Genomic DNA, 27,997 nt, shown 5'->3' with positions numbered 1-27,997 from the left:
TACACCTTTATCTTCATTTCTCGGCCATATAATGTTACGGTCACCGCTCATACGAATGACGAGAAGACTGCGCGCCAATTGAGAGGAGACACCGCGCTAGAAGCACCAGCGAGCGTCGCGCTTATCATCTTACCTCACTAACACACATAAACCCTTAACATACGGCCAGCTTTACATACATTAAAATTACGGACATGCCCTTTTCCACAAAAAAAACAACTATACATTTACATTTAAAATTTTGATTAAAACATTAATCAACACTGAAGTAATTTTCTAGATAAATATCTACATACGAAATGTTAAAAATGTGTGTTGTGAATCATTGTGTTTGCTATTGTTTCTGCTTCTGAAATTAAAATTCTTGTATAGTTTGGACCAATGCATACATCGCTTGTGGCATTACTTCCACATAACCAGATGTCCCCCCCGGTGACGTCACACACTACCAACCAATGGCGCGCGAGCAACCGGTGCGCCCCTTTCATTCATTTCATTTCGTTCGTGGATACTCGACGATACGTGGAGTCGCGTTCGCGCGTATTTCGGGTTGTGCAATGCTACTGGATATTGCTCTCTTCATGATTTGTGTACTTTTGGATAAGTAGGTAAGTAAAGTATTATGTTTATAAATTATAATACAATCATTAGTCTTAATTAAATTTATTTGAAACGCACACAGTCATCGAGTATTTTGATGATATGCATACTATAGTTTATTATACATCCATGTGTGTGTTATTTAAATGATTCATTCAAAACCAGGAAATTTAATATAATACAATTATTTAGACTATTGTCATTTCAGTTTAGCGCTGTTTGTTACGGAAAAAACGGAAGATTGCAAAATAAGAAAAAAAAACTTTAAAAACACACAATTGCACAGATAACAAGCCTAGATCAGCCGATGTCGAACAATTTGACCTAGCAATGAACCTTAATAGGTATTTTGAACATAATACCTGTTTATTTTCATTGTTGTGTTAGTATGTTTGCTGCGTTGCCAATGCTGTTGACTGTCTGCTTTTCCTGATATTGTTGAAACTGTCCCATCATTATTAGGCCACTGTTCGTCTGTGTTTTTTTTTTTTTGTGACTAAATTTCTTCCATGGAATTCTTGTGTTGTCTGATATTTTAATTTTGAATGTGTTCGTCGATTCTGTCGTCGTTGTGTTGACACATTCCTCACATCCTTGGCGGATGTTCGCCTGTAAACACGGTTCAAAAATGTTATAAGTAACCCAGTTAATAGGCATGACGACTTGAGTAGTTTTTTCAACTAAACAAGTGCTTGTTACCCTTTATTCTGGTAATCAATGTGCGTTCATTAACATTTTTAACGCGTTAGCTGTTAAAGATTAACTTATACAGCTGATAAGAGGAAGGGTGTAGAAATGCAAGGTAGGAAATTCTTATAGCTTATCCACCAGTATTACTTGTCGACAACAGTAATACTTCGGTTGCTTTTTTCATTCTGCCTTTATCTCTCCCATAAAAATTAGATACTGGCGCAAGTGAGACTTGGAATGTTAAAAAGTATGGGTTGGGAATACAGGGGTGGACAGAAGGCATCATGTTTGGGGAAAAAGTGGCGTAATTATTTTTTTACTCTGTGAAGTGACTTTGTTTGTCATCCCATGGGAAAAGATAATTGCTTGAGCTGTCAAAATAAACATCGCCGGCGGCAGTAAAAACAAAAAGTGGTGTACATCTGGTCGATCGCTGTGTATATCTACTCGAAAAACATGTCATAGTATTTCAGGATAACTAGAGTCCTAATGTCTTACGTTTACAGCCATATGTTTTCTACCTGATACATACAAATTTTTTAGTCACTTTTGAACGAAAATAAAACACTGGCCGAGCGGGCCAGTTTTTTGCCCTGTTTTGTGGATTTAGTATACAGCTTTTATCAGTTTGCTGACAGTTGTAAAATGTTTTTACGCTCTTCTCGGAAAAATTAAGTAAGCCGGTATTAATGTGGTTGTTAACAAGTCCAAACATCCACGATAGGCCACAGTGCAGAGGAGGGCAGGCAGGGATTGGCGAGGAGAGGAGGGCCAGCAAACATTCCATGTTGACATGCTGCGGCCGGAGGTTATTTTGGTCGTTGCATTAAAAATATTTATTATTTAATGGCACTTAATTTATTAAGTTCAAATATACAAAAATCATACCAGATAGATATATAGGGTTCAAAAAGTAAAATACTAGTTTTCTTCGCCTGGAAGAAAAAAAAAAGGGGGGGGGGGGGGGGTTATAAATGCCACCTCCGAGTTTTCGAAAGTAGTGATTTTACGAACGTAATACGTGGAAACTTGTGCATACTAGTATAATTAAGGAAAAAAGTTTTAATGTTTTGAATATTTCACTAATAAAAAGTTTAGCTTTATTAAATTTAATATGAATATATTGTATTTATAGGTTACAGGTTAATGTTGGAGGGAATGTAATCTTTATTTTTATTTATTTATTATATTGTTGTCTTTAAATCATCTTAAAACATGATTTTTAAATATTAAATTTTATAAAAATATTCATTTATTAAGTACATATATGTATGTCCCGATTTATCTTACCTACTTGAATTGAAAACAAAAACCAATATTATATAAAATTTTAGTCACTACTTGTTAAAAAATGCTTATTAAATAACTTAGTATTTTTAATGCTTTTTCCGTGTAAAATATGTGCCAACACTGTTTACATTTTAAGAAATATAAAAAAAGTATTATCTCGTTTTTTTACAACTTATTACCATTATGTACTTTACTTATATTTAGAGACATCTGTATTTCGCGAATACATTTCCTGTCAACATATTTCACAAAAGACTGTATCTCGTTCTCAGAGTTGTGACGAATTGTGGGCGCGCAGCAGAACGGTACCCACATTCTCAGTGACCCCGTCAAGTGGAGGAGAACATTCCTCACCGACCACAGCCAATAACTATACTTAAAAGCTACAGTATGTTGTGAAATACCTTGACGCGAAATGTATTCGCGAAATACAAGTGTCCCTACGTATATTATATAACCAAAATTTTAAAATTGCTTGTTTGTTTCATTACATATTACAATGCCACCAAACAAATTAAAAAGTAAGATTTGGCTCTATTTTACCAAAACTGGTGACAAAGAAGCTGTGTGCAAAATATGTAATAAGAACCTAAAAACTTCAGGCAATACGACAAATTTTCGTGGTCATTTAGAAAAAGTACATTCGGAACTGCAAGTGCAAGATACAGAACCACCTAACAAGAAGTCAAGAGGTAATACCATTACTGGTTATTTAGAAGTAGCTGCCTCAACATCTGGTACCAGTGACTTAAGGAATGATAATCCTACAGCAACATCAAACAACGATGCAAATGTCTGCTCTTTGACAAAATCGTGCAGCACAGATGATGATATTCCAGAAACAGTGTCACTTTCACAAGAAAAAACAGTTGCCAGTACATCGTCAAGCATTCTGGTGCGTGGTTCTAATAAAACTACGCAGCCAACTGTTGATGATTTCATAAACAACATAAACAGCATAACATCACAGGATGGGGAAAAATCAAAGAAAATCACTGAAGCCATCGTGAATTTTGTAATCATGGATAACAAACTATTTTTTACTGTAGAAGGTAAAGGTTTTTTACAATTAATGAAAGAGGTGTGTCCATTGTACAAGGTACCATGTAGAGAAACAATAAAAAACCGGATTGACGAAAAGTATGAGGCGATGAGTGATCTTTTTAAAACATACATAAAGAATGCTGATAACTATTGCATTACTTATGACATTTGGACTGAAACAATGCAAACTAAATCACTTTCTGGACAAGTCTCAACTACTCAGTGGGACATTAGGTGTTTTTGAGTTGACAGAACACCATACATCGCTGTACATCACTGAAAAACTGACAGATATTTTTTCAGAGTGGAATATTTCAATTGAAAAAGTTTCAGCTGTTTTTACAGATAATGGCAGCACTGTTATGAAGGTCAATCGTGACATGTTTGGTGAAAAAAAAATTATTCCTTGCTTTGCCCATACAATTAACTTGGTCGTAACTAAATCCATTGATGATGCTAATAACTGTACTGAATTGATAAGTAAGGTTCGAGATATAGTCAAATACATTAAAAAGAGTGTCAATGCAAGTGACGAATTACGGAAAAGACAGATGGAAACAGGATCAAAAGGTCAAGTTAAAAAAATGATACTTGATGTTCGCACTAGATGGAATTCATGTTTGTATATGCTAGAAAGATTCTTGGAGTTAGTGTCGATTGTAGGAGCCATACTTTTAACTAGAACCGAGGCTCCCCCAATGGTTTCTAGCAGCGAGTTAGAGTGGGTCAAAGAAATGGTCGGATTGCTACGACCATTTGAAAAAGTAACAAAAGAAATTTCAGGAGACAGTTACGTTACTGTAAGCAAAGTAATCCCGTTAATCATCTGTGTCCGGGATACAGTCGAAAATATGAAACCTAGGAATGAAATCATTGTACAATTTAAAAACGAAATAAAAAAACAGCTGGCTAGAAGGTTTGATAACATAGAACATTCCGCCATTCTGGCAATTTCAACAACTCTTGACCCAAGATTTAAGTTTATGCACTTCAAAGATCCCGTCGCTAAATCAAAAGTAATTAGTTACTTAAATAAATATATAAGGGAATCGAACGTACCTACCACCCAGAAAGACACATCTGATGAGTCGGAACAAGAAGATTCGGAAGAATTTGACATCTGGAAATACCATAAGCAGTTGACACACAAAAACATGAAAAATAAGGCATCAACATCTGCTGGAACTATCAACGAAACAGAGGTTCAGACGTACCTGTCGTCTCCTGTTACACATATGAAAAGAGACGCTATTGAAATCTGGCAGGACATTAAGTCTATTTTCCCAAAACTTTCAAATATTGCAATGTTATACCTCCCCATCGTCGCCACATATGTGCCAAGCGAGCGCTTGTTCTCGGAGGCTGGTGCAACCATCACCCAGGAAAGAAATAGACTTCTAGGGCCTAATTTATCTAAACTACTGTTCCTAAATTCTATTTCAAAATTTTTGATTTTAAGAAATAAATAGTTCGGTTATAAAAATAATTTTCATTTAAAGATTTGTTATATTTAGTTTCTTAATCTGGTGATGTAAGATAGCTAATACATTGTGTTTAAAAATATCTCTGATCACACTACTTACATTACTGCATTAGCTATCATAAAGTTATAGGTATGTACTACCTACTTATTGTAATCCCGAGGTGCCATAGACTCTGGACTTAAAATGAATATATATTTTTATAGTTAAATGGCTATCTTTATTTAATGAATTGTAATAATTTACATATTTTTTAATGAGTTTCGTATCAGACATTGGTATGTGTAGGAAGTTTTTGTTAAGGTTAGTAAGTAGCCTTGTATCTAGATGTTTACAGAAGTTTCATGTATTTTCTATGTTATATTTTAGTTTAAGTTTTACCAATTGTTATTGTATATTTATTCTTATAATATTTTATTTAATATAATGTGTGTGAGAATTGTAAAATTTAAATATTTATGTGTAATGCGCAAGGAACTCCTGAACTTTTTTTTTGTGTGTACACGGGAAGTGCATAATTTTTAAAGACTTTATAATTTAATTACCTATCGGCCATGGTTGTTGAGGTACATTTTGTTATAGATTGGTATTTGTTTTAATATAAAAAGGTATTTATTGAAACTATTTTCTGAAAATTCATTTTATGATATAAATGTTTTTTTTTCTTTTTTTTTTTTAAGAAAGATGGGCACATTTATATTTTATATTAATGTTGCTAGATAATTTTCACAGCTATTTTTACATAACTTAACCCTGACCTTGACCTTATATATTTTTGTGATGCTTCTGTATAATTTTTATCAGAGAATTGTCACTTCCATTTTTTTAGTAAATGTAAATATTATATTTCTTTGTATGATTTTTTTGTCATTTTTACGGTGTTGTTTTTTTCATTAGGGATTAAAAATCAAGTGAAAATACTTAAGTATTTAAATTTTGCCATGTTATGCGTATTGCCTCCTTCCTTAATGTTTACCTTTATTTCTACTAATGTTGCGAAGTTGTAGTCATTTAAATTTGTCCACAACTCTTTGAAGTTTACTGAGAGCTGGTCCAGTAGTTCATGCGGATTTTTAAGTTTTTGGTAGCAGACTTTGCTTTTAATACATGTTTTCGTTCTGCATGAGACACGACTATAAATGGGCTGTGGATATTGTGGTCAGGAACTATAATTTAAATCATTTTGGCATGCTTTTCCCGATATTTAAAAACATCGATGTATCGGCTGGTCAGAACGATGTTTTTTGACATCGATGCTTTTTCGTTTGAACATCGATGTTCGTGATATCGATGTTATTAAGAGCGATGTTGCATCACTATCAGCCAACAGCCCGCGAGAGAGATGCGCACGCCCTGAGAGACGCCCACCGATAATTTGATTATTGTGTACCTACATTATATAGATCTCCTCCCTACACTGGTCACTGGTACGAGTGACATATTTTCCCCAATACAGAATACAGGTCATCCTGTGCCCTCCCCAGTAATTCACACACATGATACTAATTATTTATAACATACATAGAACTGAAACACATTTTATATTATACAGTCATTAATAAATCCATATGCACTGTTATAAATGTCGAAAAATGCTTGCTGCTATCTATGGTATGTATGTGGCACCACTCGTAGCCTATATCCCACGGCTGGTGTAGAGAAGCCTGTTGGGATACGGCTTTCTTTGCGAGGCGGCCATGTTGGTTGCAGAGAGAGGTGGCCGAGGGCAAACGCAGGACACGACATAATCACACAAACAATATTTTCTTTGATTATAGGCAAATGTATACCGACATGTATGTTAAATATGGTGCTGAGTGAAATAATTATTATAACACAAACGGTACGATGTGATGCTGTGACACACTGTGGTACACACTGTGACATCTTCGTAGACATTGTGTTTTGCTGTTTCATACGATTGCACCTTCAGCTTATCACATTTCTTACTGCACGACTGTGCTTCATGGCCATCGTTTCATCCAGGTAATCATGCTTACATGTTGCGTACACTTATGAAGGGAAGCCTACATTGCACAAAGGTATTGGGACATGCCCGAACACGCACGAAGTCACCTTCGGTTAACTTCGGGTTTTTAATTTTCCTTTTGACAAAACGCGCGGGAATTTAGAAATAGTGTGTAAACATGAGCAGTGAAATATTAAAATTGTTTAAGGAATGCCTTGAAAATAAACAAGAATACTTGGTTGGGTATGTGGACACAGAAGATGGCTTTAAAACATTTACAGATGGATTGCTACTTTTAGGATATTCATACTGTGTGCGGAGCAGTGTTAACTATGCCACAGCAGGTGAACTTAATTTTTTTTTTATTAAACGAGAGTTGTATGTAGTTCGAGTTGTCGGTGACGGCGAGACCTGGAGCCGTGAAATTTAGTACTGTTATGCTCCACGAAGGGTCCGTTCGCACCTTCAAGTTTTTTTTAATTGCTATTTCCGGCCACATTTTCCCACCAATCTATAAGGCAAGAGCTATTGCATTGTTGATAATTTTCTTCATCTCCTGGCAATGACTATTACTTTGTAAACAAGGGCTCTTTTCAACTGTGCTTAAATTAGCTCTATCTGCTGGCTCTATCCAGCTGCCCGGGAAGGTCATGTTTGGGACAACAATGGACTAAATTACTTATTAATACTACTAAATATTGCATCACGGTTTTTTATTTTTTACATCAAAATATGCAGGGATACCGATTTAGCTGATACTTAACAACCTTCCTACAGGCATCTTCTATTTATAAAATATTATTTTGTGAGCGAAAAACGGTCAAAGTTCCGTATTGCGTATCCTGGTGTATCCAAATATACCTTTGATCCTGTACACATGATCCTGTGGTACATGACGCTTATTATTTTTGCAGTAGGGAGGCGCGTAGCGCAGACATGTTTCGCGCGACAGTGCGAAACCTGATACAAAAACTAAATTACATATAACACCAGGATACGCAATATGGAACTTTTACCCAAAAAACATTGTAGAGTTTACACCAGGACAAAGTGAGTGAAAATAAAATAATTATTGTAGTAAATAGCCATGGGCCTCTCTGGCGGGGGGGATGGGGGGGGGACATGTCCCCTCCAAAAATTCCTTGTGGAGGGTACACAATAACACTTAAGGGTAATTTTTTTTCCCCTTCATTTCATTCTAAACAGTTCTTCAATCAACATTACATTGTTGTCATTACATTGTTTCTATTATTATCACATTACATACAATACATTCTATTTGTATATTTTTACTTCTCTTCGCCAAATATATTTACATCACATGCCCCCCCCCCCCCCCCTAAATTTACTTACCAAAGAGGCCCATCTAAATACCATAAATACCTCTCTTCTGAGACCCTCAGTCTCTGGTGATAGTACCAGCTCAATCGGTATCCTTGCACATTTTAATGTAAAAAATATTAAACTGGGATGCAATATCTATTAGTATCGTCTAATGACTTAGGCCGTTGTCCCAAGCATTTACCTTCCCGAGCGGCCGGATAGAGCCACCAGATGGAGCTAACGTCAGCACAGTCTTCTTCATAATTGTAGGCATTTATTTAGCAAATTCTCCAACATAAAATGTTTGTGTATGTCTTAAATTACTTTGTCAACAAATTTCTACTGTTCGATATGACAGTGCATTGTGAATTTATTCTATCCCTTATTTCAGATAAACCAAATATCCATTTCCAGCACAAGCAGGGGAAGTTATTACATGGCCCAGCAATTGAGTTCTTTGGCTCTCCTTTCATGTATGAAAAATCCCTGTACATGGAATGTGCCCAAGGATCCAGTTATCGACAATCTAAAGAGACTGTTGAGCAACTGGTAAGTTATGTATTGTTTGTGTGGGTGTATGAAGCTGGCATTTTGTATAGCAAATATTCTATTTATAGTGTATTCCAGTTAGTCTGAACCTTTATATCTTGCTAAATTCGTTTTCCACTGAATAAGCTATTTAATTGTAAAACTGCTTATCCTGATATGTTCTTTAGATGTAAAAAAATTGTCTTAATTTCCAGTAGAATTGTAAGTAGTGAGCATTTATTAACTTGAAAGTATGTTGGAAGTAAATCCAAAATGTTCTGATTAGCTGGAATACATTATATACGTATTGTAATAGAAAATCATATTCTCATTTGTTCATTACAGTACTTAAGCTGCATCCTTAAATTTTCGGAGGGCAACCTGTTTTCATTTCAATCTCTATTACCTATGCTATAGTATAAGTATGTTTTGTACCTAATTTAAAATTGAATTTTAATAGTATTTAACATAGGACTGACCCAGCTAAGAAAATATTTTCTTTATCAAACTGTCTCATGAAATTGCATTGAATTGGATTTTCAAATTAAAATAATTTAATAATATTTTTTACAGCTGTTTTTAACAATTCGAAACAGCCATGGGGTAGCAAAACCATCTTTCCAACAGTAGCTTCCCCAAAGTATTTTTTGTAACAAAGAGGTACAACTCATAGTCATCACGATTGTAACTTCATGGGATCTTCAACCATCATCACTCTACAGCAAAAATTGTGATGTGTTAAGTTTCAAATAGATCAATTACATTTTATAATGTGCCTGTTTCTTTCTTTATTGTTTTTTTAGCCTGATCACCCAAACTGTAGGAAAAAAAAATTTCTGATTCACAGTTCAAAGAAAATTGGTTGTCAAGCGAGGATGACACTAAAATGTGTAAGGGTGTATCCAGATTTTACCTCGCCAGACTCGAAGAGAAAAAAATGTGCCGTAAGTTCAGTACCTAAAACACATACTTATTTCCTAAGCTAACACTTTTTTCATTCTTTCTAAAGGACAATTATGTGTAGAGAGATTATTAAAAAAAAAAAAAAAATCATTCATTGTTTGAGTGGTTTGAATTTTTACTGTCATAGGCTGCAGATGTTATGTCAACATGTTCACTTGTGGTATCTAATTTAAATTAAATTCTCTCCTTCAAGAAATAGAGAATGAATGATTTTACATTTGCAATTAGAATATGAAATAGGTCATCAGAAATACCTATCTCAGAGAAATATCAGGTCACCTATAATATGAAATCATATATAGCATTTTCCCTATCACTTCCTTTCCTCCTCATGGGTGGAGCACTCATGTGATAACAAAATGGTCGTTTTCACAATGAAAACTCAAACCCTCTCCACAAATAATTATATTTAAGTAATAATTTGATTTCCTCTGCAATATTGGAGATCACATGACTTCTTGAAGCTTTTCTGTGCACAATCACAAAAGATCTGTTATAAAACAATGTTAAGTGTGTGTATTTTTTTTAACTTGGAACTGCATTATACAAACACAACATTTATGACAAAAAAAATATTTTTTTTAAACATTCTAATGTGGGATACAATATTGTTAACTATTGGGAGGATTCTTTGCAACAAAATACTTTGTACCATATAACTCTTAATTTAAATTCCTGCATGATGAACTACAAGCTGAGACATGTGAACATCATCACGGTCAAATTCGCACAGCCATTTTGTAATGATTTTCTATGCCTCAAATATTAAAAAATAATACTTTGATTTTTATAGAAAACATAATAAATCTTTAGTGCTTGTACATATTTTGGGATAAAAAATGGATCTTTTTTTATATTAACTTATTTGTGCACAACATTTATCTCAATAATTATTAAAAGTAGTATTTTTTTAAATTATATTTATACCCTATTTTAAGTTTAGATCAATGACCTAGCTTTACATAATTCTTGGAGGTTATTATTTCTACTGGTTTCATTGACTTATAATGATTAAATATCATTATTTAAAACAACCAGGTCTGCATTGATAAATCTGTAGTTTGATTTCCTGTGTTCTTGGAAAGTTTGCCTAATTGTTATAGCCTATTTAACACTTCTACAAAAGTACTGTAAGCTCAACATGGCTGCTAAACTCACTATATCTCTTGTGCAATTTATGATTTTATTTTGTTTCTTCTTATATTTATTTCTTACCTCACTGCAAATTCGTGGGAACATTTTACAATATATGTAACTGATATAAGTACATTTGTTTCAGGTGGTGAAGAAATTGAAGGATGCTCTAAGAGAAAAAGTACCCATTACAAGCTACCTTCGATACTATGTTAAAATCAGCACAGATGAGAGCCACAACCACACACCAACAGCTGCTCATCTGTGCCAGCAGATCCATCCAGACCTTGTAGCAGAAATTAAGAGACTTGTGGACCAAGGTGTTACAGCCACAAGGGATGTGAAATTATTACTTGAACAGTATGTGCGAAGTAAATTTTCCGGTGACAAAACATCCAACAGGCTCAGCAAAGCCTTTTACCCAGAACAGTCAGTAATTTATGCACATGTTTACAGGGAAATATTTTCAACGAAGGGAGACCAAATGGACCAAGAGGTACTGCAGCGTACCATTAATGAATGGAAACTTGAAAATAGTGAGGACTGTTTTTTTTACAGACCGTATGAAGAAGTTTCTGATTGTGAAGTTTCACCCTTACTGTTTTGTCACCAAACAAAGTGGCAACAGAAGTTGCTGTTGCGATATGGTAGTATGTGTTTATTAGACGCCACTTACAAGACTACAAAATACGCTTTGCCACTTTTTTTTTTAGCTGTGAAGACCAATGTTGGCTACAGTGTTGTTGGTACTTTTGTAGTTCAATCTGAAAGCACTGCATTAATTGCAGAAGCTTTGAATGTATTCAAGGAATGGCTTCCTGAATGGCAACCACAATTCTGGATGACAGACTTCAGTGAGATGGAAATAGTTGCAATTGAAAAGACCTTTCCTGGAAACACAGTTTACTTATGTGCATTTCACAGAGAGCAAGCATGGTTAAGGTGGGTCAAGAAGAGTGGTAATGTAACATCTGGTGATTCAGAAGAGATTTTAAGTATGTGGCGTGCTATTGCATCTTCAAGAGACACGCACGAGTTTGACCTTAATCTAGAAGTAATGAGCAGTAATGACATCATGCAACAAAACCCTAAAGCAGCTGACTATTTGGCTACCCATTGGCTACCTCATAAACACAGGTGGGTACAGGCCTTCAGTGAAAAAGATTTTGTCACCATTATTCACACCAATAATGGAATTGAAAGTCAGAATAAAGTGTTAAAGCATTCATATCTTTGTCACAATTCTGATAAATCCCTCACAGGAATGCTCAAGACAGTTATTAACAGCTACTTACCAGATATGTACCGAAAATACTGCTATAAGAATTCTACTGTTAAGATGTTTAATCCAGAGATACCCTCATATTTGATAAACCGACCACAGAACTTTATAAAACATGTGCTCACCAGAATAAGTGCTGCTCGATCTGATATTTGCAAGGAATACATTACAGAAATTTCTAAAGGAATTTTTAGAGTTCAGAGTTCAACAGATAAAAATAAATTTTACTGTGTTAATTTTGATAGTGCTACTTGTAGTTGCACAGACTTCATGAATTTCAGATTTCCTTGCAAACATATGTGTGCAATATTTGAATTCTTTCCCAACTGGAGTTTTCTTCAGCTGAACTCTGCATATACTAAAAGTCCATATATCACACTAGATTCAAATAATAGTTATTGTACTACAACAGATATCAGAAATCCTTTCTCCACAGGAACTGCAAATTCTGAAAACATTTCGACAGGAGAAACTGTAGTAAATTGTACATCCACACCGACAGAAGAAGCCAGTGAAGTTAGCTCTAGCATATCATCATATCAGCGTGAATTCAGAAATTTCAACAAAATGTTGATTGAATCATCTTATGTATGCAAAGACAAAACATTTTTTTCTGAAAACATTGAAGTTCTGCGAAAAATGCATACAGAAATGGAGGGCAAAATAAAAAAAATATCTGGGTTACCACTTATACAGTTAAGTCCTTTGGCAAGCATTGCTTCTAAAAAAATAAAAGAAAAATATAAGATGTTGCCCTTGCGCAAAAAGCGAAGGACCAGGGTGAGAACTGGAGTGACAGTTCAAATTAACCTTTCATAAGCAAAACATTTTTTGGCTTTCAAAAAACCTGAGAGAAATCAATGAAATTTTAAAACCAAACTGTAAATACTTTCTCTAAACATACGGGAATTGTGATGTGACATTGAAGAAACCAAGCAACTAAACTTATGAAAATCTTCCACACATGCCACCTATGTACTATTGATTTTTATGTTATTTCATTCCTTTAATGCTAAAATTTTCACCATACTTCTAGCCAATCCTGCTTTTAAGTGAGAGTAAACATTAACAGACACACTATTAACAAGTTGCCTGTGTCACCAATTCTTGTGTAGTAAACTGCATGTCACCCTCAGCACGTGCATACCTATAAATGTTGATCAAGCAGAAGTTTTTTCCAATTTATTTTATTTTACACAACATTATTTTCACCATGTCAGAAGGCTTAGTGGAAGACTGCTTAAAACTTAATATAAAAACAATGTATGTACCTATTCAAGATGATATTTGAACCAGAAACCACATAGGATCCTGATTATACCACTGGGACTAGGTTCAGTTAGTCAGTGAAGAGAATAATTGTGTGACTGACTATATAAACATTTTTTTTTTAATTTGTGTTTTGAGGTTTAGTACATACTATTGTTTATGTATTGCATTTTTTTTGTGAGGAACAAAAGGAACATTGGCAACTAGCAGAAATAAGGTCCTTTCAAAACAACTTTAAATATTCATATTTACCATGTGATATCAAATTTGTCTTGAATAGTTTTATACTCGTGTTTTGAGATTTTGTACATACTGTTGTCTATGTACTGCCAAGTTTATTTTGCTTGGTATAGTACAAAAAGAAATATTTGCAAATATCAGAAATAAGGTACAGGTGGCCATCACTTCTGAGAGTTTATGTTCGTACAACATATGCTCTAGGTTACATTTCAAGATTACAACCACCAAGTAGGAATCTCTATGATGAGCACCTATAAGGAGGCAGGCAAGCAGGCACCACGCCAAGCATCGGAGGACGCAGTGTCGCTGCTTATGAGAAGTATGACCTTTGTGCCATCGACCAGCTGGTACATTACTTAGGACCGTGTTATTTTCTGTTATAACAAGTCAGTCTAGTTGTTTCAGTCAGTCGCCCACTCTCTATCTTCAGTCTTAGTGAGTTGCTTTATGTAGGCACAAACATGTCTTCAGCATTGCTACGCCTTTGTGTTGTAAATATCTTCCAGGAATTGTAGTTTAGGATTATGTTATACGAAACAGTCAGTAACCTGTCTTACTGGAACATTCTATGGGTTGCACGGTGTATACCTAATATCTAACTTCAGTCTTAGCTAGTTACGTATACGTAAGAGTGGACGTGTCAGCATCAGGGTCATGCACCAGTATTGTATATAGTTTTCACGTACTGCAGCTGGAGGGATACGCCACCATGGCCAGTCCATAGTTTGCCTTACTAGACCACTCTGCGGGTTATACGGTGGGTGCGTAGGGATGTGTTTAGGCCTAACATTCCGGCTTCGAGCGCCTATCTTGTACATATTGTCAACGTGTGTTTCGTCACTAGTCTCCTCTGTTACCCGACTATAGTTTAATTGCCGCGATATGTCCTTGTGAGTTTACACCTTATGAGTTATGGACTTTACATCGCTACGTCTGGACAGATTAGGGTCAACGTGACGTGCGTGGAGCTGGGCTTCACTCAAATGGTTTGTCACAGGGGAAAGGCCCCACAGCCTCATGCACAGGGATTGCGAAGAACATTAAAACGGCACTTGCTTTTTCATTTAAACCTGTGGTAAGCTAGATCCCTCTGCCTGAAGGCCCCAACCACTCTACTGAGCAGCTGGAGAATTCACAATTACTACGGGAGCAGCGCTCCGGTCAACAACTTTATGAATTCCATTCTAAATGTGTTGAATAGGTATTTCTGTTACTTATCCAAAGTCCTTGATATTTGTAATTGCATTCATACAGACACATTATTTATAACAAGAATATTTGCCAAACTGTAAAAATGTATAATTACTTACTCTAGAACTAATTAAGTAATTTGATTTATAAATTTAATACCTAAAAAAAAATTAATTGTAGTACATAATATTACACAAAGTTGAGATAAAGTATGTATTATGGTAGATTGATTTGTTACAAGCATTCCAGAAAATTGTTATTCAATTTCTCTACACAAATATTGTTTAGTTTATAAGTGTTTCACTATAATACATATTTCTCTTTGTATCTATAGCATGTTATATTAGTGTGTTACCAGAATAGAAAAGATAACTTTGCAAACAAACTAGATAACAACATTTTTAACATTTGAAGTAAATAGATTTGGTTCCCTACAATAAAAGTCATTGTACATATAGGTAGATACTGATGTTTTCGTAATAAAATAGTGTGATTTTAGACTATGTAGATGCATAGGAGTGTCACCTGGTGGTAGAATCTAAAGAGAAAATATTACTGTCTAAGGTTTGTTTTGGTAATGCTCAGTTTAGAAATAATACATTAATTTATAAGAAAGTTAAGCCTAAATTTCCAATCAAAAAGATTATATTTATTTATGAAATTTGACTTTGAGTAATAAACATTTAGAAAATGTCAAGGTCAACAGTCATCTCTTTCTTTTGTATTATTAGATCTGCAACAGCCCCACCTAAGAAAAACCCTATCCATGTACTGTATATTGGTTTAATCTATATTTAGACATTGGGTGAATGTATCCCTAAATCAACATTTTTTTCTTCCAACCTATACCATATATGTAAAAGGTTATGTGCTTCATTAAAATGTGTGTACAGTTTTTAATGAAATAATTTATGTCCTGTAACATGAACAGTACTATGAAATTGAGTATGTAAACAATAATTTTTAAGGGCATTTAATCTTAAAAATTTTTTCTTGTGCTAATAGCTGCACATGTGTTTTAAAGATACCTATCAAGTTAAACTGTGAAATCATTTATTATGAATGTTCAGCAAAAAATCTTTACACTTTTCTTTCTGTACAATTGACAGCATTATTTATCCATCTGAAACACCCACATTTGAGAAGTAAAAGGTTATTAATTTTTTTTTTCTCATAAAATAATTTTTATTTTAACATTCTTAATAACTATCATAACAAAGAAATAACATTTTAAGTGTAATCAAACAAACGCACAGTTATAACGAGGATCAATTCATTAATTCTTCATTTGCATCGGGCGTCCAAGGTTTAATATATAAGCAACATGTCTCCACATGCCTGCAACAAACAGAAACAATTTTCAAGTGGGCCCACTGTGGATGCAGTGAATAAACCATATAAAAAAAAGTGCTCAACAGATACAGTATGGTGAACAAATATTTATGGCAACATAATACACAACAGATCAATACTATATTTCATACCGTAAATATATGTATGGTTTGATTGGTATCTTATTTATTAAGTGTGCTTTTTTTTTATTTATTCACACATTTCACTTCTTTTTCCAAACAAATTTTTGCAAACATTCAGTTATGCAAAAATTATGAAATAATTAAAAAAAAAATTACAAAAACAATAATGTATGTTCATTTAAAGTGACATGTGTTACCATAGTAGGCTTATTTATCTCCGTAGGACCGGAGGTCACACCTATCCCCCTGCAGTGCAGAAATGAATATTTGAATTTTTTCTAGTGAAATTTATATTCTGAGATTTTAAGCAAAACATTTAGGATGAAAGTACAAGGGAAGCAAGGCGTAAATGTTTTGATCAGAATAAAATTTAAGGGAAAGATCTCACTTAAGTTGAGATACAAAGAGAAACATTGTTAATAATATTGATAACAATGAACTACTGTTTATTGTAAAAATTATTGCAAATGATGGACAGCGTTTGTAACAATCCAGAACACTAACTAGATGACATCAGTCTAATTGCACATATACGTACACTTTAAGAATTTTTGCTGGGCATTTATAATATAGTTATGTTCCAAAAAAAATGTTTCCTTCATTGATTTTTAAGTTAAATAAAGTGTCTTGAAGCTTCTAATGATTCCAAGTGGTTTTTATTTCTTCCCAAAAATTGAACTAACACAATGACTTACATCTTTTGATCACAGAATATTTACAGCACAAAAAAAAGGAACATTTGCAATAACCAATTGACCAATGCTACTGCATTTGGTCGAAATCATGTAATTAAATCTAAAAATATCCAAAAATGAATGTTCCGACACCACAGCCTGGACCACGGGCAAAATTCTGATGTAAATCATACTAAAATATTAGGGCTGAATGCCAGACTAGGGCACTGAACCTCAAAGCCCACAGGGAAGTATCAGGAAGTGAAAAGTACCCCACAACCTCCAGTATTGAATTATTAAAGTTAGGGAGAGGTTGTTTTTAGAGAAAAGGAGAATATGAAATTGCTTTGTGACATTCTATATAGGCTATTTATTAAATTCTTGGCAGAGACGCTAGCCTATAGGGGGTAAGGAAGAAAATGGTTCGTGAACCAACTGCATTTCAATACAAGTAAATTAAGGTGGGTTCAAAACCTAAGTTATTTGCACAGTTTTTTTATTCAATTGAAGCTGATTAATTGAAAGGCTATGTGTTGTTTATGCAGAGAGTACTTGCCAACGTGACACACCAAACAATCAATCACACATCGGCCAATCACAAAGAATAAATTAAGGCCACGTGGAAAAAAAATCAGTCACATAACTGAGAATAAATTAAGGCCATGTGAAAAAGAAACCAGTCACATAACTGAGAGCTTTTGATGTAAACTGTTCCCACACTATTTAACATCGTTAATGCACCATCCTAATGTTCAAGAACTATATCAATCCACATAGGCGTAAGTAATAAAAAGGCAAACAATAAAAAATCTTGAGTACACATGAACACTTCAATTAACAAGCAAAAATTGTTAAACATAACTTTCGATGGGTGTTAAAATAAGTATAAAATAGGTATTCAGTAGGTAGTAAATAATCGTTTAAATGTTCCCAATTAAATTAAGCAAATTGCTACCACGTACAAAAACGTTTCTAGCGATCCTGTAAGCTTTGCTAACGTGAGCCTACGTCAACCTTGCAACCTGAAAAATAAATAATTATGAACTACAAAATTAATAACCTCATACAATTAGAAAAATAAGTACTTACCATAACATTTAATGAGTTTTCGATTACCATAAATACACCGGGTCCGTAATGTTTACGATTTAATTTTTCCTAGCCTAAGTTAATTCTAAGTGTGTAGGGGAGGGTCCAGGTTAGGGGAGGACCTAAGTGTGTCTCAGGCCGAAGCCTATACACTCTACCATGCGGGTTTTTAACCATGCAGGACAAGGGCGCGTGCATCATGTGCTTATTGGGGTTTATTGGCCAGCCATGGCTGCGATTGGCGCCATGACTGACGCCCCATTGGTCGCCTAGCTTAAAAGCTAGCTAAGTGTGACCCAGGTAAAACCTGCATAGACACAGGGAAAACCCTGGGCCGGTTCATGCGGGGATCAATTAACATGCAATAAGCAAGCAGGTAACTACTGGACAAGAGGAAGAAGGGTCCAGGTAAGAAGAGTTGGAGGGGCTGAAAATCAACCTTGGTGGAGTTGGGTGCTTGGGCCTTGCGGCCCACATTTAAAGTTGGGAGCTCCTGGGTTATTATTAGCCAGGGGCGCATGCGCCCCCAGGGGCGGGCGACTTCACGTCAGCCCAGCCACAGCTGCCCAGGCAGCCACAGTTAAGACAGAAGCGGGCAGACGAGCCAGTAAACCGGCTCGAACTGCTGGCTCTCGGAGCGAAAGGCAGCCTGACGTTGCGCCATCTTCATCTTCCTTCTTCAGGTCAACAGCAGTACTTTTCAAGCCAGGGTGGGGGGAGGGAACCAACCTCGCCACCCAAAATCCCCGAGACGGTTTGAGGTCGCGCCGCTCGAGGCTACTGCTGCCACACCTACAGCAGCCCCAGCTGAAGGTTCCTGATGTCTTCCTTCAGAGTTCCGATGCATTTCAATTCCGTTGCGCGCGCAGCAGTTCACAGCTCCGCAAGTTCCAGCCCGCAGTTCGTCTACACTTCGCATTTTTTCAGCACATCGAGCTCCCCTGCGGGCCTTCGCCGACGAAGCTGCTTCCTGCCACGCGCCGAGCTGCATTCAGGCTACCTTTCACACCGACAGCCGTAATAACGACTCCGCAGGCCGGCCATTGGTCCGCGGACTGCTATTGGTTATTCACAGCCACCCCAGCGAGATTGCAACTCTCGAGCTGGGCTCCCGTATCCGCCACCCGCGGGACGCGGTTGGTAGCAGTTGGCGCTGCTAGGCCGCCCCCAGCACGCACACAAAACCAACACGCACTGCCAGCCTTCGGTTACCCAATAGGTCGCAGGGAACTCCCAGCCAACAGCCCGCGAGAGAGATGCGCACGCCCCGAGAGACGACCACCGACCAATGTTTACGTTTTACAAAAACAAAGCCGAGGTAGGCCGAAGCTGAACCCTTCGTGCGTGTTCGGGCATGTCCCAATTAGTGATGGGTCGTTCGTTAACGATTCGTTCAAAAAGAACGAATCTTTGAGAGAACGAAATCTTGCGATTCGTTCGCGATGTAAAGAACCGGCTCTTTGAGAGCCGGTACCTTGAAAGATTCGGTAGAACGAAAATGTGGAGAGAACGAGAGATCCAACCGGCTCTTTGAGAGCCGGTACCTTGAAAGATTCGGAAGAACGAAAACGCGGAGAGAACGAGAGAACGAGATGAGAGAACCGGCCACGCGCCCGGTCTGATTCGTTCGTGAAATGATTCATGACGTCAGGAGTCTGAAGAATTAGTAATCACAGCGTGAGCATGTTCATAAGAGCAAACGATAACTGATCAAATAAAATAGGGTAACATGAAAAGTATCTATACCTGAAAATGTCAACTGTTAAGTAGTGGTTTAAAATTGCGTTTTCACATTCGATTACACAAATTTGGGGGGAAAAAAAACATGAATTAAAAATAACAGGGAAAGTAACTACAAATGTTCACACTTACCATTTAGGTGTTAATTAATGTACCTACTTCATTTTTCTCTCTTCATACTGAATCGCAGTAGTAGTATTCAATTTTTGTCTTTTTTTCTCTAAATGTGTTGGTCTACATGTAAACACTTTACTCTCTCTAGAGTGTAAATAGCCTGTATATTAATATTTGTAACTTAAAAAGTAATACAATATAAATAATCTTGTTTCATATACGCAACTGTGATTCACTGGCTACGAAAAGCAATGTTCAAGTACTAGCTATAATAGTGCGATTACAAATTAAAGTTAAGAAAGATCACTTTCGTACCTAACATTCTTAGATTTAATGCTCCCGTATTATATAGAATCACTGCATGAAGCATTTGCAGCGATCAACAGTCAATAATTTTATAACAGTCAGTATACAACTAGACGTTTGAAATTTAATTTACCCATGCAGAGTAGATAAAGATAACCACCCACGCGATCCAGCCTCCTCTCGTTATCGGGTCACGCGATAACGAGGGGAGGCTGGAAGCAAACACGTAGCCAATACTCTAAAGGATGAACGAGTTACGACACCTGATAAAAGAGCCAGATCCTATTCACAGAAAAGAACGAAATGACCGAGATGAACGAATCGTTCTGAACGAATCTTTCACGGAACTGATCCAAAAGTACCGGTTCGGTCAAAAGAACCGTTCTGCCCATCACTAGTCCCAATACCTTTGTGCAATGTAGGCTTCCCCACTTCACTTGGGAACGCATGTGTATAGGACAGCCTAAGGTTCACCCGCTTAGATCGACATGCCCGAACAGTTCCGAAGTTCGTCGCTCGATCGGGTAACTTCGGTACCGGTAATAGAAAAGCGCGGACTATAGCTACAGCTTTTGAACGTGAACAATGACATCGTTTTTTGAGCTAGCAAAAGATAAATTGCAAAATTGTACCAAAAGTGATACAGATAACACTATTCCGGCATATGTAGACAGTGAAACCGTTTATAACAATTTATTTGATGACTTAAAAAGTGCAGGTTACTCGTTCTCAATAGTAGTGCAGCACAGGAGCAATTCAAAATATTAGATTTAATTTTCTATAGAAGACGAAGCAGGCAACATTAAAATGTTTATCTTGCTCGGTTCAAATCCTCAACCCTTATATCTGTCAATGAAGGAAATGAATTGAGCTTTCAGCTTGGTGACCTCTAGATCATTACAAAAAAATGAAGGGCTATAAAATGCTAATGATATAATGACAGAATGTATGGGTGAAGTAATGTAAGCACACTGAGAAAACCAACTAACCACTGCAATGTTTGCTATGTTCCCCACTATCAAAAGATCCATTAATGACCATGCTGAGAATCAAACCCAGATCACTTTGGTGACAGAAAAGTGAGCACTTAAACACAGAGATCCAATGTTTGCCTCTAATGACCACATTTATAAGATCACAAACCAAATGCTTTTTACCTTTTCCCCCATTAATTTAATTACCTTACCTTTACAGATCGTGAGCAGTATACTAGTATACTGACTGAAGTCTTTGAAATTAAGGGCTTCTTATGTGTAGGAATGTTTGCAATTTTTGAAACAGCCTCATCAGGATTTTATTATTCTACTACTGTTAAAAGTCTCTTCTCTACAAATTTGCTTTGTTCTCTGTTACTAATTATTATTAATGTAGGACATCCTCCATTAATTTCATACCTTTAGTGAACATATTATATTTTATAATATTTTTATTCCCCTCGCTGGTTCTGTATGTTCAACTACAGCTGATTCAGTTGTGTCTTTATATTTTTAATTATTTGTTTATTTATTTCCATAGTTTTCCATGGCAAACAATGCAAAACTTCAATGGCGTTTATCCAAAAATTGGAAGTAAATCATATTTTGAAGGTTTGCTATGTAACAAATCATTATTTAAAAATTTATTGTAATGTTTAAATTCAAGAAAAGTTTTCTGATGTATGTTCTGAGGAAAAGAAACATTTACGGAAGCTTACTGTAACACCAAAAATGAAGTATGATGTTACTGATATCATTTGTGTATGATATAATTATTAGTGTTAAATGTGCATTTGCAGTGCTAATAATTGATCCTGTTCACGTACAAGCATAAGTGTGATAACTAAAATTAAGTATGACGATTTAAGAGTTAAATGTTATGTTTAATCTCTTTCCTTAACTGTTTGATGAATATTTTAAGTGCAAATGTGCAGTTTGTAGTTCTTATGTTAGATCTAATTCATATTATACAGGCTAATGTGCATTGTTTTATTAAGAATAGTGTTGTAACTAACTGTCAGATTAAATTGTTTTGTTCCAAAATAGAGCAATGCTCTTTGGAACATTGCAGAAAATAAAATTTTAAGAATTACAAAGTCTAGCACAAATATTAATGTAAATCAGCTCCAAGACTTAGTTGTAAATGTGAAATTAGGCCTATGTAATTACAATCTTCTAGCATTAAAGGTCTAGTAAGCCTACCTACATTTGTATGTTAAATAATCCAAGTTCATGAACATTTAAACAAATTGCTACAAATATTTGAGTTCAATGAACTGATTCAAATAATAAATTATAGGTTGAAAGATAATCTAGTAATGAAGCCAATAGTATTATTAATTAAAATCTTGTCTGTAATCTCAGAAGTCAGAGAAGTTGAACCCTCATGCAAAACCCAGAGCTGGTTGGCAATAATTTTTTTATTTATTAATCATTTTTGGGATTTTTTTAATCAAAGATTGATTAATTTACATTGATTGATACCAAACATATACAAGAACTTCAGAATACAGATTTTCCTTCATATCGCTATATTGTTATTTAAAAAAAAATATTTTCTTTTGTTGATAATACACTTGACGTCATCCGGGCCTGCGGCCCCCTTTCGAATCCGATATGCCACCGTCCAAACACCTCCATCCTCTGTTCATATTCAAACCTCCCGCCAGCGAGTGCGTGCGTGTGTTGGTAGCCCGGCAAGAGGGCGCTTAGCTGCAGTGTGCCACACCCCTATTTATAATTAATATTATTGTAACCTTTCCTTTTCGCCCCTAAAATAGTGTCATGACGATTCAGTAAGTGAGTGCCTTTTGTTTTATTAATATGTTATATATTTGTAATAAAGTACGTGCAAGCACGGCCACGAACGCTCCCTAGCGGGCGACGACGGAACCAACACATAACTTTATTCAAACTATATTTTATCACATAAGTAATTATTACAGACGGTCTGGTCATGGATGTGTATCTAGTAATTTTATTTAAAGAGCGCCATGTTTCCTGCCGCAAGCCCTTGTCTCACCCCAGTCTCCTTCTACAGACGGCCGAGAGCGGACGTCTCTGCAGACACCCCGAGGACATCACCGTTGTCTCTCCAATAAGTAGTTCTGTTCAGTTAATTAATTCAAATCGTTTTCTCTTCACCCTCAGGGTCTCTCTTGATCGGTGGGGCTGTTTAATTAGTGATTTATATACTCTCCGGAGTTTTTAACCACCCGTGTTCTAAGTAAAGGCTTGAGGCGACCACGTGTGTGGTCCACCTCCTCAACTAAACCGATTCGTGCCTCGGGCGTTTTTTAACAGTATCACGGAAGTATTGTATGATGGCATGTAACGTGTAAGTAAATAAAACCAACTTAATTGAACCACGTGTCTTTGTGTTCGGGGGGGCCACGTGGGTCCTTAACCAGTCAGCGGCGTGTGGGACGCCCTAAGAGCCCACTGAGGTGAACTATAAGCGTGCCCGACGCTGAGAGCGGGCTTAGTTAGGGACAGGTGTTGCGTTAAAAATCAGGAGGGCTAATATCTCGCTTCACACGGGCCACGTAATGCCCTGAGCAAGAGTATCAAGCCGGGTCCACGTGCCCACTCATGTGGTGGCGCCCACTATTTCCACCAATAATTCAAATCGTAACACCGGTACGCCCTTACACTTATTGGAATTGGCTCTAGAATATAATAATGAATAATCTGTACTTGTCTATAATTGTTTTTTTTTTAATATAAGTGTATACAGTAGTGTTTTTTTTAATGGTTGTTGGCTAGTGTTATGTATGTATGTGCACTATATGCAAATGGTAGTTCTGATATTATATGTTCATAATAACTAATATACTGATATCAGAATAACTCAAAATTGGTCTATATTGTACATATATGAATACTTTATAAGATATGTATTGAAATATTATTTGAGTTAAGGAAAATTGTTACTGTAGAGTGTAGATGATTGATTGATTATTGAAAAAAAAATTCCTTGTGACAACCATTAATAATTTTTACTGCTTTTTATTAATCCTTCATAAAAATTCACAAGTCACCATGGTTACCATCTTCCAGCCACAAAACAAATATTATCAGCGATTTTAAAATACACCAATAAATATTATCAGTGATTTTAAAATACACCAATAAATATTATCAGTGATTTTAAAATACATCAAATAAACTCTCTCGCTGCATTCATGAAATAATTGCTTATTTACATTGGCCAGCCAAAGAGTAGATAAAAAAAAGCTGTTCTCCACAAGCCTGAAACAAAAAAGAAATCAAAGTTAAATGATTAGATTGTACTAAAGAGAAATGAAACTGATAAATAAATGTATCAAAGAAAAAAGTTATGCGTATCAGAATGATAAATTACTTTCAAAACCATTTTAGTTAGAATTTTGATACATTCACAAATACTTTTGGTAAATTCTCATTTATGTACTACAGTTAACATTTTTCTTTGTCCTTTCAAACAGATATTTTTTTCCAAATACTTTTTGACAAATACTCATTTATGTGAAAAAAAATTATATGCAAAACATAATTCTATTTGATGCTTCAACAACTTTTGAGTTGTAAAATTAAGCTCTTGTGCCCATTATTGCAGAAAAACTAGGTATTTAACAATCCAAGTAACTAAACAATTTTAGAAGTATGTTTCTCAGGGCCTCGAGTGAAGTATTTGCTTGTTATTAGCTTAAGCAAATCTAGGCTTTGATTCAAGCAAAATGTTTAGAAGTTGAATTTGTTTCATGTAATGCATGTCACATGTATCTAATCAAAGTCTTCGGGGAGAGTATTAGTAGGTAGGTTACCAAAATTTGTAAGATTCTATATGTATCCTCTATGCTCATATTTTAGTCGTATCAACAAAATGCCTACATGAGAATAGATGTCAGCATGTTATTTTGCAGCAGTTGATGGCATTACTTCATAGTACAGTTGTGAAATCACTACAAAATGTGTCGGATGTACATTGCAATGATTTACAATTATTATCGATAATCGCATAACTGCAGAGTTCAGAGGGAGTTAGAAAATTAAAATATACCACACATTGTATTTTTTGTTTCTTAATAATATTATATTATATTCCTACAAAGATGGATTCAGAAATTTCCTAGAGTAACAACTTTTCCACACAAACCAAATTTGATAAATAGTAATTCTTAGTACTACGTACTTCGCCAAATAAATTATTTTTAAAGTCTAGGTAAACTTACCTAAAGAATTGCTTACACCATTTTACAGTAGTTATGAAGAAGTTACCTTTCCCTAACCATTTTCGTGATTTAACAGCACTTATGTAACTAACCTAACCAAGTATTGCAACTGTGAACTACAGTATAACCCTGTAATTGTTTTCAAGTGAGAATGAAGAAATAACATAAGCAGTCGATGGAAATTTAGCCTATCCAGTGTTTTAACTTTTTACCAATGGACTCAAGTAAATATAATGTTAAAAACCATTGATCAGTACCCTTGATGCTTGAATTTTCTTAACCAATCCAACAATGATACAACTTTGTTGCTCATCAATAAAGTAAATCAATCATCAATACAGTCAACGTCTTCGATTACACTGCGCTAATTCCCAAAGATATTTAAAAAAAATTAAATAAATGGTTTAACAGTAGTTTAATGTTCAAGCAGGTAAGTATAAACAATACAAAGTTTGTAAAATCATATGAATGGTTGGTTAGCTAAATTTAAAAAAAATTTTCTTTTGTTGATGCTTATCCATAAATTAAATTATACAATTCTGAAAATACCTTTTCAGACACTAAAAATCTTCCTCTATTAAAACTGTAAACAGCTTTTCTTAATTCCTACTGGTTTTCAAGAAATCACATTTTGCAGGTCACACTAGATAGCCTATGCAGTAAAGCAGCTGTCGCCATTTTTTCCTCAAATTGCATTCCAGATCCTGTGGTTTTCCATATATATAAGAATGTATATATTTTTTATTTGAATATTATAACCCAATGAAACGTAAATAAATGTTTTAAAAAAGTTACGAGTCTCTAATGTGTATCCAAACCAAAACGCAAACCCTTGACAGGGATTTTTTTACAGCAGTATGGAGGCGCAAAGCATAGATTAGTTACCTGCAATACCACGTAACCTGACGTATAAAAGGAATCATTTGTTACAAAATGAAAATTTATTTTATATGTCAGGTTATGTGTTGTCTCACGTAAAAAATCAGAATTTTGCACCTATAAACTGCTAAAAATATCGCTCTCAAGGACTGATGCTTTGGGTTTGTAATGCACAATAAGGAGTACCATAACTTTTTTAATGTTATAATTTACGTAACTGCATTGCAATATCCAAATAAAAAATATACAATTTGTGTATGAAAAACAACAAGATCTGCAACTCAATTAAATAACATGGTGACAGGCCCTTTACTGCACAGGTAATGCAATATAACCTATAAACAGTGATTTCTCAAAAACAAGTCTGAATTTAGAAAAACTTTTTTTAGAGTAAATACAGGTACATATTTAGAGATTTAAAAAAAATAATAAGAGTCCAAAGTTTATTTTGCATACAAAACGCAGCAACGTGAGATAATAACCTAAAAAATCACTGTAAATGCATATTGGTTGGTTAAATTAGGTTAGTAACATCCAACCGTTCAATTGATTTTACAGAATTTTTAATTGGCGCCATCGTAAGCTAACCAAATGTAAATTCCACTGTACTTAGAATCACTGTACGTATATTGTTACTAACCTAACACATTTCACTGTATTTTTAATCCAGCTAACCCAAGGGCAGTATCTCAATATTACAGATTTGTAATAAATAATCCTAACCTATCCACATGTTAAACATGATAAACTACTTGCAGTATCAAACAACCCTCATAGAGAATAATAATTTTAAACATGTCAGGAAGTAAAAAACACTTTAGGAATTTATAATTTTTCCTGCAATACCCCAAATTATATTAAGTGCACTCACCTGAATGTAATTCAGCTCTGGTAACAATTATTTAAAAATATTTTTACTTAAATGCGGTTAACTGCTACACACCAGCAGAAAACATTTATTATGATTTTATACGTTGTGCGCTCATGAACATAAGATGAAATCTCCACACGCTACCTAAAATTTAAATAATAAGCCTATAGTGTACAAAAATTTGTATAAGAAATGATTACTTGCCAAGAATAACACAAGCAAGGTTAACTTGTAAACGGACAAAACTAATCTCCTAACAAATCAAACAGAAATAGCTCAATAACTTACCTGAAAATCTCATAATTAGTAACAGGGCAATATTAGTGTACATGCGTTTTACTCTTAAAAAATATATAATAACATTAGTCTACAATTCTTTGATCAATAATGCAATGTTTGTTTTGAACGTACAGATAAAAAAAATTAAAAAAAACGCGAACATGACCGACCCAGCCCGAAGGGCATGTCGATCTAAGGGGGTGAATCTTCGGCTGTCCATGTGTATACTCCTTGCTTCCACAGCCAACGGTATTTCCCTACTGCCAACCTCTCCTCATTCCCCACCACTCTCTCACTGCGGCACTAGCGCTCCCGTCACTCCCCTCCTCGGGACCATAGAAGGCTTGGGCATGTAGTACCTCTCTATGACACCTATGC

The 27,997-nt window shown here is 35.3% G+C and overlaps 1 protein-coding gene and 1 long non-coding RNA gene across 4 annotated transcripts in view; one reads left to right on the top strand and one right to left on the bottom strand.

Moving 5' to 3' along the window:
* The window catches only part of LOC134537460 (uncharacterized), a 69,021-nt gene extending 51,888 nt beyond the window's left edge, over positions 1-17,133 (top strand). Inside the window, exons 2-4 of one of the 3 annotated variants that reach the window (XM_063377928.1) lie at positions 8,789-8,946; positions 9,729-9,869; positions 11,168-17,133. In XM_063377928.1, the coding sequence (XP_063233998.1) occupies positions 8,869-8,946; positions 9,729-9,869; positions 11,168-13,123 (2,175 nt within the window). In that variant the 5' untranslated portion in view covers positions 8,789-8,868 and the 3' untranslated portion in view covers positions 13,124-17,133. Of the gene's footprint in view, positions 1-8,618; positions 8,947-9,728; positions 9,870-11,167 lie in introns of those variants that run through there. The other 2 variants (XM_063377937.1, XM_063377919.1) reach the window with 2 other exon arrangements.
* On the bottom strand, positions 16,165-27,841 carry LOC134537497 (uncharacterized). Its single transcript, XR_010075995.1, has 2 exons — positions 18,243-27,841; positions 16,165-16,342 (listed from the first exon to the last, which is right to left on the bottom strand). It is a non-coding gene; the product is annotated as an uncharacterized LOC134537497 (long non-coding RNA).
* Between the last annotated feature and the right edge of the window lie 156 nt (positions 27,842-27,997).

Source organism: Bacillus rossius, chromosome 1 (assembly GCF_032445375.1).
Source record: "Bacillus rossius redtenbacheri isolate Brsri chromosome 1, Brsri_v3, whole genome shotgun sequence".
Classification (NCBI taxonomy): Eukaryota; Metazoa; Arthropoda; class Insecta; order Phasmatodea; family Bacillidae; genus Bacillus; species Bacillus rossius.
This window is presented reverse-complemented; position numbering and strand designations above follow the sequence as displayed.